This window comes from Rissa tridactyla, chromosome 4 (assembly GCF_028500815.1).
Source record: "Rissa tridactyla isolate bRisTri1 chromosome 4, bRisTri1.patW.cur.20221130, whole genome shotgun sequence".
In the NCBI taxonomy this organism is placed as follows: Eukaryota; Metazoa; Chordata; class Aves; order Charadriiformes; family Laridae; genus Rissa; species Rissa tridactyla.
In genome coordinates, this window is record NC_071469.1 from 26058378 (window position 1) to 26077732 (window position 19355).

The window sequence follows — 19355 nt, forward strand, 5'->3', positions numbered from 1 at the left end:
TATAATAAAATAGATAAGATATATTTGCATAGATCATAAAGTATATATTTTATTATAAATTTAAAAGAATATATAGTACAATCTATCTATGTTATATAATAATGCTCTGCCTGTGTAATATATAAAAAGCTGATTAGCCTTGCAGGCGTAAGTTCTCTGGTAGCTATTTTAGGTGCGTTGTTGCTAGTTCTGTTGTTGTTTCTGTTCTGATTTGTATCTTAGGAGAGCTGCAACCACACCATGTTTGAGGTTGATGTTTCAATTTGCTGGCCAGTTGTTCTCTTTGGCATGCTTCTGAAGCTATGGGATTATTGGGATACTGAGGAAATCGCTATGTTATTATTTTCTGAGAACATCTGCATGTTTGGAGATAGAAGGTTGCATGTATGACCCCTAACTGCTCAAAATCCAGAAAGTGAATAAATAGCACAAGGGATTAATTCTGAAAATGTTGTTATTTTCAAAGTAAGTTGTATGGTTTAAGAGGGTTCTGGTGCTTCTATCCTAAAACTTGGAGATGACAGTTAGGTCAAGCTTGGCTCCAGCTATTTCTTGAAGATAACTGAGGACAAGTACTAACTTTTCAAACCTTCCCCTGACACTTGTCTGCAGTAGTTCTCTTACAAATGTTTTCTGTGACTGTAGCTGGCTGGATACTGAGTCCGGATCTGATGATTGCAAGAATGGTGTTCTGCAGGTTTCAAACAAGCAACTTTGAACAGATGATGCGGCTGTGTAATGTGCTTGCACTGAATGCCAGAAACAGGCTACAAGCTCTGAAGATAGTACATGTTAATTACCAGAGCAAGGGGGAAAATAACCTATGCTGATGGTTACCACCTTCCACCCATAATTGCACTTCAGTTACGCTGTGTAACTATTAACCACTTGTTCTGGTGGCCCAGTCACAGACACATGAACGAATTTGTACGTGAGAGCTTGCCAAAGCCAGCTGCAGAGAGGAACGTCGAACCCTTGCTTCAAAGAAGAGGGGACTGCAGAATACCATGAGCAAATAGCACCTAAAATGTGTTTTTGCCCAACTCCAACCTGTAAGGGCTAAATGCAGCCCCAGAGGAAGGGATTTTTTTTCTTTCCTCGTGTCTGATACCACCCACCAGCTAGCAATTCAGGAGTTTTATATCCTAGTTGTCATCCCGAATTTTTCTCAAGGCATTTCGAACTTCTTTAAGAGTAGTGCATTGGTAGGGCAGAACTGGGAAGCTAGCTCTAGATAATTCATAGCGGTAGAAAAGTTTTGATCCCAAATCAGACCTGTGTACTGGAAATCAGCTCCTCTTCAATACTTTGTGGCCACTTTAAGGAATGCAGAGTATCCTGGTGACCTCTCCAGCAGTGTTGAATCCTCGTCCCCGTTTTCAGTGGGGGAACCTGCAGCTCGGTTGTGCAGGCTGGACCTAGGTGAAGTAGAAATGGTCTTTGTGGTATAGCCTGGCAGTCGTGCTCTCTGAAACAACTGAAAATTGCAGGTGGACCAGAGTCACTGTCTCAGTCCCTCCTTACGGCAGGAAGGAAAGGCACAGAAAATCTGTCAGGAGGAAGAGGGAAACGTTAGAGTGAGGAAAGAATAGGTACAACAGTAAACAAAAGTTTATTTCTATCTATTCAGTAAGAGAGAATTATAAAATAAGCTTGGTCTGCAGTCATCTGATTCATAGACTTTAAAGTCAGGAGGGAGGGCCATGATATCATTATCATCATCTAATCTGGCCTCCTGCACGTCTCAGGCCAAAGAACCTCGCCCAGTCATTTTGGCACCAAACCCATAACTTCAGTTTGAGATATAGCGTATCCTGAGCAAATATCTGCATAATATTTTTCTCATTAACCTCAACTGCAGCAAAGTTTGCCCCTGTTCAGCCATCTCCAACCCTTCAAAACTTCAGTTTTAAAAAGGCCTGTCCTTTAAAAAGGACTTAAAGCAGAATTGAGCTGCCACTGATCTCAGTTCTGCCAGCTCTTGTGTCCTCAGCTGGGGCTAAATGTAGTCTCTTAACCTCAAAAGGATCAACGTCTGCCTCTTCTATGCCCCAGAAAATAGCACTGATTAGCTATCTTCTCTATTACCCTGCCTCCCAAAGAAGAGTGGTTGAAGCTGCTGTAGGACTATCAGATTCTTGCTTTTTTCTTCAGGAATGATGAGGAATTTCAGGGTGCAGGAGGAGGGAGTATAACATTGTTCTCATAGCAAGAAAGGAGTCAGAAGAAAGCTCAAAAGGGTCTGCTCCTGATTATTTCTACAAGGCTGAGTCTTGTCCTGCCTACTCCTGTGAATTGATCACGCCTCTTGCTTGTCTGCTTTCTGAGAACACCAGGTTTAAGACAGGGAAGAGGCAAAGTGTGAGAGGAGAAAGTGGTAACATGAAAGAACTGGGTCTGACTTTCATTATTGCTTAGAAATGTTGTAATTAAAGCAATTTTATTTAAAAAGAATATTTTAAAATATTGTAATTTTGCTGTTTAATGGAGTCTTTTCTTGCTCGCATGCCAGTGTAGAATCAGTTCTGTTCTCATCCACGTCACTGGCCCTGTGCTGCAAATAGCTAAAGTAGCATCTCTTAGTTGAGGTACTGAGTTTTCTCCTCGTGGCTATTCTGAAGTGCAGGCTACAGTTACTGGATTTGTAGCAGGGTTATACTTTGTTATAGAAGAGCTGAGTGCTGAGTCTACATGGTGTTCTTGATGAATTTCACTCTTCCCACACCTATTCACTGATGGTTTTATATAGACAGATCAGCCAAAAGGAAAGCAGATGGAATTCCAGCCCCAGTGATGGGACTAACTTGCTGATCTCGCTTTATGTAGGCATTGTCCCTAGAGAATAGATGTGGGGTAGATGCTTTGTAGTTTATTTCATGCCAGTGAGGCAGGCTAGGTGATACGAAGCCCTCTGTTTGTGTTTGTAAGGCTGTGATTCCTCAGCCACGGTGTTTACATTGGCTCCAGTTGCTCTCTAATGCAGTGCAGAAAGCCACATGCCAATGTGATAAGCCAGAGGAGTTCAGTAGGAGATTTTGCAGCTGGGCAGGACATTTCAGTTTCAAGCTTAATTGGAGGTGGAATACTTAAGTGCAGTGGTTATCTGTGATTGCTGTGTTGAAAGACTTAGGTTTGTTTGGAGGATGCTAAATAGCTTAAAGCCCTGGGAGGGAAAAGCATCAAGGTGTCTCCCCACATCCAGCTCTTCGGAAGTGGGAAACATCAATGGCAATCTTCAGCAGCGTTATCTCCCCTTTCGCATTCAGTTCCTGGCAGCCTGCTGCTGTACTACTGAGAGGAGGTGACAATGGCACTACTGTAGCAATATAGCAGTGGTGCTGCACTGTCCCAGCTTCGTGCTGCATGGTGACCTTGCCAGTGTCCCGCGGAGCTGGCTGCACCTCAGGGAACCCAATTCTGCAGCTCTCGGACAGCAGTGGTGTTCGCTGCTGTCGTGGTTTTGGCTGGATTGGCCAATCAGAATGACAGATGGCCCTCCCCCCCTGCTCTCCAAAGAGAGGAGAGGAAGAGATAAGGAGATTTACAAGTTTAGAAAAAGAACTAAACTGCTTTAATAAAAAAATAATAAATAAGGAAATAATAAATAATAATAGAATAATAACACAATATATACAAAACTGATTCCAGCTCCTGGGATGACGATCGCGTCACCAGCAGACACAGGGAAAGTCCCAGACTGGACTCAGCAATGGACAGGAGCTGAATTCCGGAACTAGAGTCAGGAATGCTCAGATCAGGATCAAAGGCAGACGAACAGACACAGTCCTCCTCAGACGTTGGCAATTGAAGAAAAGAGAGTGAGCCCCTTGCCCCTTTGATCCCTTAGCTTTTATACCGAGCATGATGCAGATGGGATGGAATACCCTGTTAGTCAGTTTTGGGCCACCTGTCCGCTCCTCCCTGTAGGTATGATCCCTCTATGCTTCTCCACTTCCGACCCTCTAACGGGGCAAATAGCGAAGTGAGCTGACCTGGGTTGTTATAGCAATCAGTATAAGCAAGAGCCTCTGTGCATACCATTCCTTGGTATAATCAGGTTTTATCACTCTGAGAGTGAACAGTTTCTGAACAATATGCTGTTAATTTCAGAGTGTAGTCAGTTAGAAGAGGCCCAGCTAAAAAGTAAAATTACAAAACAGAAAATTGGTTCTGTTTTACCTCAAACCAGGACAGCTGCATGGAGAAATTACCCACCGGAGAACTTGCACTTTCCACCGTTCATTCTATGTGGCAGAGAAGTAAGCAAGGTTTCAGCAGAAGTACTAATTAACAGAAGCTGTGAATCATTTCATGTGCCCTTAATTAGAGATCCCAGTTCTGTGTTGAATTTCCTGTCTGACTACGAAGGGGCTGAATAGAATTGGCAGTGTAAAACAGCAGGTGAAAAGGCTGGCAGGAGCAGACCGCAAGTAAGAGTGAGAAATTTCATGATGCCCAAATGCATGGATTTGCTTGTTTCCTCCCTCACTGTGATATCATCTGAAACCTAAGAAAGGCTCAGGGGATCCCTGGGCTGTGCAGCACAGGAACTGGAAAAGTGCTGATGAACACATTTAGGGGATCAGTTATAGAGTCGCTTTTTCAAAGAACAGCGTGGGATAAAATGTGAAGCAGTTTTGTTAAAAACAAGAATAATGCAGGAATCATTTAAGCAAAACCTTCTGTGGTGACAATGTAATCTTTTGTGTGCGCCTTTAAATTTTTTGTGATTATTTTTTGTGTCCATTTTTATCAGAACTTCTCCTTCCTTTGTTCATTTATTTGGCCCCAAAGTTAGGGAAAAGATGTAATGCACGCTGTTCTTTCAAAACAGAAATGAAGAGAGCTGGATGTGAGTACTCTAGGGAGATTGCGGATGTATGCCTTTACTTCAACACCTCCATTTTCTAGCTGATCTACCCTTGATCAAACCAAATAGTGCTGGAACACAGGTATGACATGAATCTTGCATAATGAGATTGTTCTTCAGTTATTAGAAGCCATTTGGTCTTAATTGTCCTTATGTTTGACAGATGAGACCAAAATCCTCTGCCTAATCTTAGAACAGGTCTAAACTGATATTTGCATTATGACTGTGCGCGTTACCTGAGAGGATGAGGAGACTTCATGCTACTTTCTTCATTCTGATCTTCGTTACCAAGAATGATCCTGGATTTTTGCATGTGAGTGCCAGCCCAAGTTACTTGTTTTAAACTTCCTAATGATATTGCACTAAATCTCATGGAAACCAATTTGAACTATTCACTTAGGGTTTAATTTTTTTTAAAAACTCTTTCAAGTGCTCAGCACTTACCATGAAGGAGTCCAGATCAGGGTTTGGCACCTAAAACTGCTTCCAAAATACTCAGGTTCCCAGCTCTTCCTGTTACGGCGCAACAAAATTTTCAAGCAGCTGCAGCTCTGTGTACTCCTCTCCAAATCTAGCCATTTGGTTTAGTCCCTAGATGGAGAATAGAGATCCTTTCAACATATGTCCTGTAGCTCTCTGTCCTCATGCACGTTACAGGCTTCATAGAAATTATGCCATTTAAGTGCAGATTTCATTCACCAATTTATTGAGGCTGGTGTATTTTAACGTGTAGATGTTTGAGAGCTTTATACATGATTCACTTAAGATCATAGGAATTCAAGGAATGGAAGCTATTTCCCAAGACACCGGTGTAAATGTACTCATGACCCTTTCCTATCCATGTGTTCCTGAGCCAATATTGTCTTTCAAATAGCTTTTTGCCCTCTCCTGTGTAAGCCCTTTAATATGTTTATACAGTGTAATTATATCCCTCTCTGTTTTCATTTGCTAAATTGAATGAGACAAGGTCTTTAGTATTCTGGTTCTTCGTTCTCCTCCTCACCCTAGCAAGCTCATGTTCCTGTTTGAATTGATCCTTCTTGGATGTGATGACCTAAAACTGCACAGACTGAGGCCTCACCATGGCCTGATATCGAAATATTACTGTTTCCACATCTTCTGGAATTCTCTCCTTCATACATCCCAGGATCTTACTTCCTTTTGTACTAGTGCATCAGGCAAGTACCCTTTCACTATATTCAGATTGACTGTCTATATCCTAGAGCACTTTCTCTCATACATAATTGATGAGTTCCTTCATTATAACAAATGTATCTGTCCTCAAATGCCTTTTTGTGAACTTTATATTGTTTATTACATTTCATCTCATTTCTGTTAACCTCGGTCCTCAAGAAGAACCACTCCTTTCAGTATGATGTTCAGAGCTTTCTTTATATACCCAGTTCCTCCTAATTGTGTGCATTCAGCAAATACCATTAGCATGTTAATTTCTGCACCATGACTGTTATTTTAAAATATGGATAAACGTAGTCTTAAGCAAGAAATTCTACTTGTAGCTGCTCTAACCTAATATTTATCTTAAAACTCAATGGCCATCTTCATTTTAGCTTGGTTTTCGCTTCTGTCTTAATGCTGGTATCAGTCTCCATTTTAACTCCTTCCCAGGTGGCACCACATTAAATGCTTTTTTCTAATACGGACAGAATTATTTTTTCTTTAGAAAATCGTTTGTCAAGGAAATCTGTTAGGTTTGGTTGGAACAAACTACCTCTTCTACAGCTAGCTTCCATCCCCTCATTTATCTTCTGCTTTTCACTTATTCTTTCAAACCTTGCGTACTATTGCAGTCAGAATTTCAGCTTATGTTTTCTGAAGTAATTTTTACCCCTTATAAATATAATTACTCTATATGCAATTTTCCAGTTTTATGGTAACATCCCTATCTGAGCCAATTCTTTTAAAATCCTTATGATGAAAGCTGTACTTAAATATGACAGTTCTTTCAGAGTTTAGGAATGGAGTTTATCAGGCCTCCTGATCTGAGCACAGTAACTTCTCCAAAATGTTTTCTTACCTTATTAATGTTAGTTATTGGTTATCTAGCCTGCCTTCTGTGCACTTATCGCTATGTTCTTCATCATTGCTCTTATTAAAGAGCAGTGGCAAAGTGTTCATTAGCTTTGGCACAATGTCTAGATGCATTAATGTTTAATTATCACCACAGCCCCACTTCCTTGCTCTTTATATATATGCATATATGTGGTTTGCTTTAGCTTCAGTATGTAACATTACCACAAAAGATTATTTCTGAGAAAGGTAGGGCCCATTGAGACCCAGCTTTCCAGGTCGACTACTCCTGTGTTGGCTTTATTGAGCTTTTATCTTCAAGAAGAGTTGTAGTTGTATGGGAGAACTAAATGGTGAGACTGACAAAACTAAGTCATCTCTGCAAGAAACAAAAATATCCCTCATTTTGGTGGCTTAAACATTAGACCAGGGATGAAGCTAAACCTGCTTTGAAAATCAAGACAGGAGGGCAGGATGCCTTTTCTGTCAGGTTTACGTGCTGATTAGAGCATACATAACTAAACTGACATTTGGGAGTGAAGGAAAGAAAGGCATCTTCATCACTTAGTGCAGTGGCACAGCTGTATTACTGCACACTGTGCGCTCTGGTCAGGTGAGGAACACGGGGAGAGGAGCTGAGGTGGATGGTGTGGGCAGAGGTGGCCCCTGGTGGGGAGAAGAGCTGCAGACAGGTGAGAGGCCTGATGTGTCAGGCAGCTGTGGATGTGGTCAGGAGACACTCTTCACTCTTCCTCTGCTTCTGTTCCCCTCCTTACTACCTTCTGCTTCACCATGCCTGAGGATACAGGACCCGTCTCCACAGCATCCCGTGCTTGGCCCCTCATAGTGGAGGGTGGGAGCATGAAGGGAGTTGGGGCTAGGCTCTGTTTCCACTGCAGAAAGGGAAGAAGCACGGCCAAGAAGGACAAGGAGAAGAGCAGGAGGTGGAGGCTTTCTAGTGTGGGAGCTCTTGAGGGTGTGGGAGCTGCTGCTTGCAGGAGAACCTCCCATACCCTTGGCAGGCCTGGGGCAAGGACCAGAGGGCTGCGGCAGGCAGGAATCAGCTGTTGGAGGCAGAGCAGGCAATCTCCATCTCCGGCACAGGGCAGACAGTGATCTGCCGTGCCTGGCAGTCCCATACCATTGGCTGCCATTTGCTTTTAGCTGGCTTTGCACATGCAGACACACAGGTACCAGCTGGCACTCAGAAGAGGCATAAATTCGGTGAGCGTAGACTGTGAGATTGTGACCTCTGTGGGCGCAGTTGCCTGCAGGAATCTCCTCGCTGGTTGAAATCTCGGTGTGGGTAGCATCTGAGAAGATAGGTGCCTGTAATAGACACCTTCTGGCTCCAGCCCTAGGGTTTGTTGATCATTTTCACAAACAAGGTAATTACAAAGTGTGCTGTTTCCTGAAACATCCTAAGGCGGATTTTGGAGCAATGGAATAATTTAATGTATGAGCAGCATAAACACAGATAAATTAACACTTGGATGTCTTCAATGATCCATACCAAAAGTGAGAAGTGTAGAACAAGAGAAGATCAGTGGTTGCTAACAAAGGGTAACACATAATATAAAATGGGCATGTTGAAGTAGGTGTTTCAGCAAGTAGCTATTTTGATTATTATCTAAAATGCAGATAACGTGTAAGCTTAGACTTGCCACTTTCCCAGGTTTCAGATGATATTAAAATGGACCTTTAAAAGTCTTGGTTTTCTGGTGATGTGAAGAGGATGGCTCTCCGCAGCACCACTGACATGGCCAGAGGGAGCAGGGTCACTCTCAGTCTGGATTCAGACTGATCTGATAGATCTGTGAGCCTTTGGAAAAGATGGGGTATATGCCACGTTGCCATTAACTGCGGATGTCTGATAGTAGTTAAAATAACCTGTACAGCTATCTGTACAACTCTGTCTCTACACAAAGAACAGGTACCTAGCACAGGCAGATGCCAAGCTTTATGCCATTTCAAGTATGTGCACAATTTGGAATTAATCCATTCTTCCTGAAAAAATTTTAGGCAGTTTCATAATGATGAGTGTGGTGCTGAGATACACATGTTCTTACAAGAAATGTATGGCAAGAAGAGTGTCAGTTCTGAATGAAGTGAAATAAAGTCATATTCTTGCATAAGCACCAAGAATACTCATGATTTTGTTCATCAAAACACATAGCCTGGTCCTCCTCCTGAGATGCCCAATGGAAATGTTCCTTCAGAGCAAAAAGCAGAAGGATTTCTGCATGCTTGTGCCCTTTATGTTCTGCCTCCGCCTAATCGTGCACTTGTACACTGCGTGGTAGGCACGAGTCTTCGGGAGGGATGGGAATGGAAAGGGAGCACGTGCCAGCGCACGGGGTGTGGAGAGGCACGTGTTCCATCCAGCAGAGCAGGCAACTGGAGGCTGCTGGTGCGTTTGGCACCCCAGCTCCACTGCTTCGCTGCACTGCAGGGCAGCAGAGCCCCGTCTGCAGCACAGCCAGCTGGCTCTGGAAGTGGGACACGAGGTTGGCCCAGGGTGTTTGGCTGTGCCTCCGCGCAGCAGGCCCTTCGCCAGCCAGCCGGGATTGGGATCTGGGTGGGAAATCTTACACAAAAGAAGTAGGGGGGCTTTACTGGAGGCTTTGCTTTCATGAACCCATCACGCCTCCTCCCCCAGATTGGTGCGTTTGTTCGGGCACGGTTGCCTCCAGCAACACATTATTAGCATGAACTATGGTGTATCCTGGGAGACCTGCAGGATTCCCTGCAAACCTTTTGAGTTCTTCGTCTCCAAGGAGGGAGAGACACAAAGGCATTTCACGCTGTTGACGCGGTTGCATGTACATTGTTCCCCTTTCAGTGCTGGTGTGTCTCTTCAGGAAAGGCTGTAACTGGACTCCACAGTCTTCATCTTGCTCCTTTGTCTCAGTCAGTAGCATATACTTTTCTTGATAAAGCCACCAATCTGCACTGCTTTAAAGGCTGTATTTGAGACCAAGCAGTCTACTATGCTTAGTTGAAAAGGTTTCAGCAGGGCTGTGCACTTGTTACCTCGGGTCAGTCCTTACTGATGGTAGACTTTAGGCTTTCTGGGTATGTCGGGCCTTAAGGTAAATACAGATTGCGTCATTCGTGAACAGCTTTCTGCTTGATTTAGCATGGCTACCAAACCTGCAAAGACACAGTGACATAGAGTAACAACATGGGTATGTGCTTGGGGCTTTGCTAAAATCATATGTCTCTGCTAAAACCTGTGCCACTGCAAATTCTTTAGATATAAACGAGGTTTATGAGAGCCTCCCCACAATGTGGTCAAACCCTGTAGGTACGCTTTCTGTCTCTGCTCAGTTTGAAATTACAGGACTTGATGTTTTTCCTCAGAAATCTGCTTCAGCTCCTTTGGCTGTTTTGTGTCCTGGGCTTGCAGGGACCAGCTATTTGTCACAGCATAGCTAAAACATTGTGAAAAGCACTCAATTTCATGATGAGATGAGTCACGTGTGTGTCCAGAGACGGGAGGTGTCAGACGAGCTCATCTCCCATAAAGGTCAAAGCAGGTTAGCTGAGAGAGGTCAGCGTGCCAGTAGTTAAGGCATCGACACCAGATGGCATCTCAATAATGGAGCAGAGTCGGGGGCAAGGCACACGAGTGTTCCCGTGAGAGCGATGCTGGTGGTAATGGGGGGATACTGGGAGGGTGAGGGGGTTAAGGGAATGCAGAGAAGGTGTCTTGAGTGTGATCGCTTTCAGCAGGTGGTTCAAGAGACTTCGATGCGTGAGAGCCGCGCAGTTTCTTCCCTGTGCTGGCATTAAGGCTGCATGTGTTTTGCGGGAGTTTGGTGGTGAGGGACGGAGAGTTTGGTGGTGAGGGACGATGGGCACAGCTGGTTTCTAGAGGCCGTAATGCAGAGCAGCTGTGGGCACGCTCACGGCCGTGTCCCCTGCCCTGCCAGGCTGCCCAGGACCTCTGCGGAGCTGGATGCTGCCTGCAGCTGAGGCTTCATCTCTGCCCTCTGTTCCCCTGCCAAGCTGCTCCCAGCCTTCTGCTGAGACTGACACTCCAGCTGCCTCCACAGAACAAAACCAGTTTGTCTCGCGTGTCTGAGCAACCCGAAGGCTGAACTAATGGAGCAAACAGGTGTAAAGGGAGAGATGGGTTTTGTCTGAGCCAGTAGCTCCTTGTCTGCTGGGTAAAAGGAAAAGCAGGTCAGTAGGAATCAACACATCCCTCATCAAATGGCAGGGAGAGGAGTTGCTTTTCAATGAGCAAATGCACTTGAGATTAACCCATTAATTCCCCAGGTTTGCTTCCAAGGAGATCTCAAGTCAAACAGCATGGGACCAAGTCCTGTTACGCTTCTCCTCCTAGACCTGGAAACTCAGCTCAGGTGTCTCTTGCTTTCTTTTTCCAGGGAAGAAGTGAGGAGGAAGGAAATATGAGGATGGATGGCTAGGCTATACTTCTGCGTTTTAATTCTTTCTTACTATGTTAAGTAGTGAACACCTTTAATCCACGTGCTCCAGCCCATCCCCTGCTTTACAGAAAAGTTTCAAGGTGGCTCTTGAGCCTCCTGTCTGCCAGTACTTTCTGAAGAGGAAAGGGAGCCAGCAAAGGCTTCCTGGTGAAAGGCAGCTCTGTTTCTGGTATGATAACTGTAAATGATACTGCTTCCTTACATGTTCTCACAGTTTTAAGGAGAAAAAGCTATTTTTCACTTGCTGATCTTTTTACGCTTCTAGAAAGACTTTGTATTGTCTCTCAGAGGTGACTGTTATTTCACGATACAAATCTTATACTTCAATTAGTGCAGTCCATACAGTACTCTGGGATCATTTTGTTTGGAAACTGCTGTATCATATAGATCATTTTATAGATAGGATCATAAGTGAGGTCATTCTTTTCCTCCAGAATTGCCAGACTTACGCATTTACTAGATTTTAATAAAGCACTCTTAATACAATTTCTGAAGAGCCCAAGAGCCTGTCTGTTGTACAAACGGCACTGAAACACCATCTTAACAAAGTCAGGTAAAAATTATACCTTTTTGGGCTTCATCCAAATTTCTAGTGTTGTCCAGGATTTTTTTTGCTGTGTTACATGACTTTTATACGACTGTGGTGCAGAGGGATTCTGGGCAGAGATAAAACTTCACCTTCAGTTGCTGAAATCTCTAAAATCCATCACCTAGCTCTAAGAGATGCTCTTTTACCCACAAGGTCCATTGCCCTTCCTCCACCTCGGATTTTCTCTCTTCTTGTTCATTTTTCCTCTTCTGGGTTCTGTGTTACTTCAATTCCTTTCCAGTTTAAAATAACATAAATGCTTAAGAAGTGTGATGCAAGTGGCTTCAACTTGTTCCCAGTGGGTGAACCTGCTGCATCTTGCCTTCTGGCAGTGACGGTAAAATGGGTAAAGAGACTGTCATTTCCCTTTACTTGGCAGAAGAATTTCTTCATATTCTGCTCAAGAACTTAAATTGCTGTTCATTGACTGGGTAATTACAGTAGCACTGTTGCAGAGTAATGAAGTAATGGTACTCTTTGAGAAAGCACGTACCAATTCAAGCAGTACCCTGCAGTGTCATTTAAATTTCATCAGTGACGATAATTTTTGCACCTTACAGGAATCTGAAACTGCAATATTTTTCTACCCATGTTCTCTTTCTGTATTGTGCTCTAGGACTTTGACTCTTGTATCTGGATTTCTACTGTTGCATAAGTGTGTTATCTTTAAAATTCAATTTTCTGGATGAAAGTCTTATGGATATTTTCATTTTTCAAAATTCATTAAATCATTCTCCCACCCCCCAAAAAATCTTTATTTCCTATACTCTAACGCCATGACTCTAGTCCCACTTAAATTAGCAGAAATTGGGAAAATGCCACTCAAGTCAGTAAAGAAGTCTTGGAGGCCACTGATCACTACGCTTAACAGTGTAATCACTTATAGTGCCCCACGCAACATGCTAAAGAGCCACAGGCAAATTTGCTAGAGTCACACCAAACCTGTCATATAACCAAACTGAAAGTGTAAAATAAGTTCTTGAGCCATTTTTACTCTAATTGAGTAGTAATTGTTGGGAGGTAAATATTCCTCACTATTTTTCCTCAAAAATTTAAGAACCTACCACTCCCTCTATATTCCTTTAGCCTTTTGTTTTAAAAGCTGTCAACTCAGAAAGTCACAGCTCTGTTTGGAAAATGCTGTATTCTGTATTTTTTCGTATAAATGGAGTTGGCTTTCTGTTGTGTTTAACAGTTTCCATGTTGACTATGTGCAACCAAAAGGGAAGATGTTTAAAAAGAGAAAAACACAATGGTGAACATACAGAAATGTTTAAGAAGGTCTCCAAGGTGTGTGCCAAATCTGCAGTATAGTTTATTAAAGTATACAAAAAAATGGTGAACAAATGGTGAAAATGGTGAAAATATGAATACCGTTGAAAAAGAACGCCTAGAATCACTAAGGCAATGAACCGGGACTTGAACACCCACAGTATGTTGCTGTCTCACTGTCTTCTGTGATGAATGGCAGGACTGTTGGTAATTCTCTTTATTACTAGCACTATAAGGATAAAGTCATTTTTAATTCTTGTGATGAGGTAAGATTGTGGGAACTGTGAAGATCCTCCAACATAATTTTCTACTCTGTGGTTCCTCTGGCAGAAGTTTGAATACAAAGGCTGCCTTTATCAACTGCATGTTTATTTTCCTCAGCTTCTCATACTTTATAATTTGGCTATGAATTTTAAAGAGCATCAAATGGAGCAGAGATTAGAAATTAGCACCCTTTGTGTCCTGTTGAAAGCAGAGCAGCCCCTCCTCCTTAGACACTGCAGAGTTCTTTGCTAATAAGGCTGACTGAACAAGTCTTCATTAAACTCCATGTTGCTGGGCTGGGAGAATTTATTTGTCCCCATCATCCGTTCAGACCATGACCCGGACAAATCAACCATGATGCCTCAGATGTGAAAAGCCTTTGTTTGGCTTCTCGTGTTCTTAACACAATTAGTAGCTCTGCAGCTCATCTCCTTGGACAAGGTGGGGTCACGCTGTTCGTTGGTGTAGCTACTGCTCTCAAGGTAAGTCACTTGGAGCACCCCTCAAGTGATTCGGTAGCGTGTGATTTTAGCCATGTAGCTCCCAATCCCATGGAAATGAATGGCAGATGAGGGTAAAGCTGGTTACAGCCAGTTGTCATAGTCACTCAGTACTGTCTATGCTTGCAACCTGCTAGGAAACATAATAGGCCAAAATTTCCTTCAAATTGGTGTAAAGAAACTCAATTAAGCAGTATGTCTGCCATTAGGGTGACTGAGGCTTTTCTTCACTGCCCAACACTGTGGTCCGGATGTTCACCACCACTTTTTTCAACCAGGAGTACGTCACAAAAGGTGTGAATTCTGTGTGTCATGGCAAACCACACAAATCTTTGATGAAAAATCACCTTCCACTTGAAGATAAAGTTATTACAAATAATACCAAATAAGCAGACAGCTTTTTGTCATAGTCATTAAAGCCTTACGGGCTGTTTCACAAACAGGTAATTCCTTGAGCATGTCAGAGTTTGCATTGCTCTAGAAGAATTAAAGGTCAGAGTTTTAAATTTTATTTCTTCATCATAAATCCTGAGGATGATGCATTTACTTTGGCACTGGTTTTGCTGCTTCTTCAAATCAGGTCTGTCTCTGTTCCCTTTGGTGTTACTGCACTGGAGGGAGTGGTATGATTTCTATTCATTACGGTCAGGAGTTTAGATTTCAGGTTTCTTCCCCCAGGCGATGGCTTATGCAGCTTCGAAGCCTTTCCCTTTTCTGTGCCTTAAAGTCACAAGGCAGTGGAAGCATGCAGCAGGTGAGCCAGGCTGCTCCCTCTTTCTATGTGTCTACGCATATAATTATATATACTTCTATATATGTGAGTGTGTGCGTATATACATGCTCTTATTTGTAGATTCTTGCAGGACATCAAAAATCTAAGTCGTCATTTTTGTTGGAAGGGATGGCCGAGCGTCAGACAAACCTAACCGAGTGGCTGTGGAATCAGACAGGTCTTAAGGATGCTGAAAATAATACCCCTGTCCCACCCCTGGCTTTCTGGCCCACCTCCGTCCCTCTCTACATACGCAGATCCAGGTGTCCTCAGCAGCACGATTGCTTTGCAGCACCAGGAGAACCATTTTTTGTCAGGTGGCATCCAACCAGTATGTGAGGAAAAAAACATTCTCAGCCTCTTCTGAACCAGCCTCGTCTTTGAGGGGGACAGAGCTCCTGCCTGTAACTCAGGGTCAGAGAAGGGCTTGCTTACATGGGATACAAGAAGCATCTGAAGGAATCCATTTCTAACCACAGCAAGGCTGGCGTGGAGTTGAATGGCAGGCATGGTCAGGGCACCCTTGGGAGTGAAGAAGACATCTCTAAGTGTTCCCAGCATGAGAACTGGACCACCTGGGCAGTCGTCTGTGGCCTGTGAACTTTCTTACACACTCTTCCTATCACACACCTTGAACGCTTACTGGCAAAACACTGCTTCAACGATGCGGAAACATGCAACAAGCAGAAACCTATCTGAGACCATGTCTCATAGAGCTCCCAGATATTAGTGGGTTTGGCTATTCATATTTTCAGTCATGAGAAGCCGTATTTAGCTCTGACTAGTGCCTGGACTGAGCCATGTGTTATATAGCTGAGGATTATCTGGCTTTCAGTTAATCTTTCCTCCCGATGTATCTTGATACCTTTCATTCCTTATGTGCTTTTTCTGCTTTGAATATATCCTGGCCTAAACTATCTTGTCCTGCCAGGACATTCCTCCAGAAACCCGTTCTGGGTGACTGAGCTTTAATTTTGCCATCTCTTCCTCCTACGAAAAGGATCTTGGGATGGCTGCTGTTCAGAAGTCTCTGGTTGCAAGATAAATTATAAACACAAGCCAAATGCACAAGCCAAATGTGGCTGACAAGGGGGATGGTGTTCAGCTAAATTGTACAGGCTGGGCTTGGTTCCTTCTTTCTTTCTCAACTGCTGCAGGATGAACACAGGCCAGCAGTGACAAGATACTGCTTAAGAGCAAGTCCTTATCTGTTGTCTATACATCAAATGCCTCAGGAAACAGAGTTGAAACGGATTGTCATCCCGGTTTCATATTTTGTAAGGATGAATGTGAATAAAGCTTGGTGAGGTGTGGTGAAAAATAGAGCTGGTCACGGGTAGCTGGGAGAGCTTAGGGATTCTTCAGTGATTTGTTCCGCAATGAGATCCACTAGACTGTTAAACAGGCCCTAGAAGTAAGAGTAAAAGCTCCGCTGGTTAGCTGTCTACAACAATATCTGCCAAAGCAGCGTCAAACATCAAAAGGACAATCTTGGAATGGGTGAACTGGACACCCGATATTGATGAGCTGGTTTTAGTTTTTCTGCAGGGGTTGTTGGAAAAGTTTTGTGGCCTTACTGGTTTTGACAGAACTTTCATCAAGGTCCTAGGTGGGGTTTTGACAGACTGGACCCAAACTAGAAACAGCAGTGCTGGTAGGGTCCTTCTCTAGGATGAAGGACACGAAGCTCAAGTTGAGTTCTTGCGTAAACAAGAATAGAGTTGAACCTGGGTTTCCCACAGCCAAGCAGAAAGCCTGAGTCACCAGCCTAGCAGGCATTTTGGAGTGAGTTTATCCTTCTGATTTTTCATAAAGGCTGTTGAGAGTCTTTGAGGTGTTCAGCTTAGAGATAACAACAGCGCTTTAGTGCACGTATTTTTTGGAAAGCAGATTTTTTTTTTTTTATTCAAATTTGATTCTACTCCTGATTTGAGTTAATTGCTGTGCACATTTTAAAAATGTTTTTATCAGACAAAGGGTCAATATGTGAGGAAAAAAACCTCTCTTTCCTGAGAAACAAGTTTGCTTCAGTATATCCACAACATCCCAGCACCCCATGCAGTGCTCCGTTGTGGTGGCCAGATTAATTATGGACTTTAATTGGGAACAAGAAACAAAAGAGGGAGTCTAGGGAAAGATGACTTCATCTCCCTGCTCATCTTACATTGCTGTTTCACACAAAAAGATCGAGGCAACAGACAGAACAGCAGACAAAATTATCTACATAAAGGTTTCCCTTGGCTGAGGAGAGGGAGGATAAAATGAGAAAAGGATCATTGTTCATCTAGAAAGTCACAAGAGCAGGTCTGAGTTTTCATGTTTTCCAGCCAGCATGTTTGTTTAAGCCCCACACCTTCAAAAGTTTTTGTTCAAGCAGTTTGTCCTTGGGCTAATTTCTCCATCTTGTTCTGCCTTAGCCTCAACTTGCTACAAGCCTGGGAATTTTTAGCCTGTGTGAAACAAAAAGTGCTTTTTCTTACACTGATAAAGCAAGCTCTATCTGCTGTATGAAGCTGTTAACATCAAGGTGCAGGAGGGAAGCGAGCAGTGAAGGTGTTGTGTAAGGGATGGCTTCATGGTTGGCAAACCTGGGGGGTATTAGAAAACAAATGTTCCAGTTCTGCCATTAATTATCTACTTGCAGATAATAGTATAGTCTCCAACATGCAAAGGCCTAGATGGAGAGGCTGGCACAAGGGGAGTCAGTATGCGGCCACTCTTACTTTGTATTTTTTTTCCTGAGGAGGGGCATCTAACCACTGATTCTGCCACCTCGTCTCCCAACCCATTAATAAGGCAGTCATGTCCTTTCTGCGGGCTGGCAGGCACCAGCTTTGCTGCGTGCCGTTCTGCTCCTTTCCTACCTGAAAGAGTCCTGTACAACACACTTGTCCCTACAGTACCCGATCATGCAGTCATTCATTCCATTATCTGGTCCCGCCTTCATCATGTAATTCACTCACCGTTAGACCGAAACCCAAAAGTCATAGCTTGGGCTTTCCTTGTTGATTCTGCATGCTGTCACGCTCCGCCATTCAAACCATAAACCTTCTGCAGTTAATTCAGTGTACTTAAAATTATTTCTATGCTGATTTATTTTACTGGTTAAATGTCAAATCAATGATTTATTTGTAAGCCAGATAACTTCTGGCATGATTTCCAAATTATCCAGATAACCTTGCCTTCAAACAATCTGTTTGTTTTCCTTAGCGTGTCAAAATCCCAAGTACATTTTATTTCTCCATAGTAACCACTAAGGGGAAATGAGAAAAACCTCAGTAACCCTAGAAATGTCACAGCGGAGCGGAAGGATGCTGGCTGTTGCTCAGAGGCACTGACAGATTGTCCCTGTGGCTTTCAGTCTTACATCCGAACTGCTTGGGGCAGGGATGAGGGCAAGGACAGAGATGATGTAGGCTAAAACGGGACATTTGGGAAGACCTAGAGGTGTATTTGGCAGGTGGAGCGCTCTGCGTTGCTGGGCCTGGCTGCTTGGTGGGTAGGTTAGGTTTCCTTCTTCTATTTGGCTTTTATGGGAAGAGCTGGCAAGAACTTCCTGGATCGTAAAGTCTAAACCCCTGCTATCAAAAATGGATGTATCCTGTTATCACTGTCGTAAATTTGTCTTGTTTGATCTTTAAAAACAGGATTTTTATGCCCTTCATTTTCCTGCACTAGAATCTTTCATATTTCCAATGATGAGAAGACACCCTCTAATTTCTGTCCTTTAGTTTGAGACAAACATAGGGAAATATTTCTAAGGAGGCGCAAAAGTAGAGATTAAAAATGACTGAGTGACTGACTGCTTTAAAATGCAGTAAATACTTTGCATTTAAAAGTTATCTCTCTATTTACCCAATCTGGAATAAATCCAAAACAGTTCACCTGAGGGGACAAAAGAAAATCCCAGTCCTAAAACTAGCTGGTGTCTGAAGAGTTAACTGGACACGGAGATTCAACTGCTGACACAGGGAGCAGCCTGCTGCATTTCTTGCAAGGTGATCAGCTGAAATATTTTGGGGTTTGGTTTGGTTTAGTTTTGCGCCCCTCGAAAGGGAGCTTTCACACGAAAGAGGAAAAAACAGAACTCAGGATTTTTTTGTTTGGCAGGGCTGAACGTGAAGTTCCGCAGCCGTCGAGCCTGCTGCTCCCGGCCTTTCTGCCCGTCTCCCACCTCCGGCTTTTCTGGGTGTGCCAGATCTGAACAGTAACCTGCACATTTTTTCGCCTCCCCGCCCTGCCCACCCTGCGGAGAGGGGCGGGTTGTCAGGCGGGGAGCCAGGGCTCCTGCTCCGGCAGGCAGGGCGCATACCTCCCCGCTCGACTCCCACGGCAGGCAGCCATGGACAAATGCCGGCAGCCGGACTGACACGCCAGCCCCCAGCACTGACAAACCAAAGTTATCCCAGCCCCCCCGGTAAGTGCAGCAAGGAGGGAATCCATTCAGCTGAGCGATCGGGATTTAGGGTTTTATGACGGTGAGAGGAGGAGTGTGTAAACTTCTTAGAAGAAAGGTACTGTAGCAGGAGGGGCCGATAAGCGGCTGAGTAGACGGATGGATGGCTGGGGGATGAACTGCAGAGAGAGAAGACTGATAGAAACA

General features: G+C 43.6%; 1 protein-coding gene across 3 annotated transcripts in view; it reads left to right on the top strand.

Annotated features, from left to right (window-relative positions):
• The window catches only part of STON2 (stonin 2), a 91122-nt gene that overhangs the window by 37724 nt on the left and 34043 nt on the right, over window positions 1–19355 (top strand). The window contains exon 1 of one of the 3 annotated variants that reach the window (XM_054199971.1): window positions 10578–19169. The exons of the other annotated variants lie outside the window; for them this stretch is intronic. Coding sequence (XP_054055946.1) covers window positions 19103–19169 — 67 coding nt within the window. The 5' untranslated portion in view covers window positions 10578–19102. Of the gene's footprint in view, window positions 1–10577; window positions 19170–19355 lie in introns of those variants that run through there. 3 annotated transcript variants of the gene reach the window in all.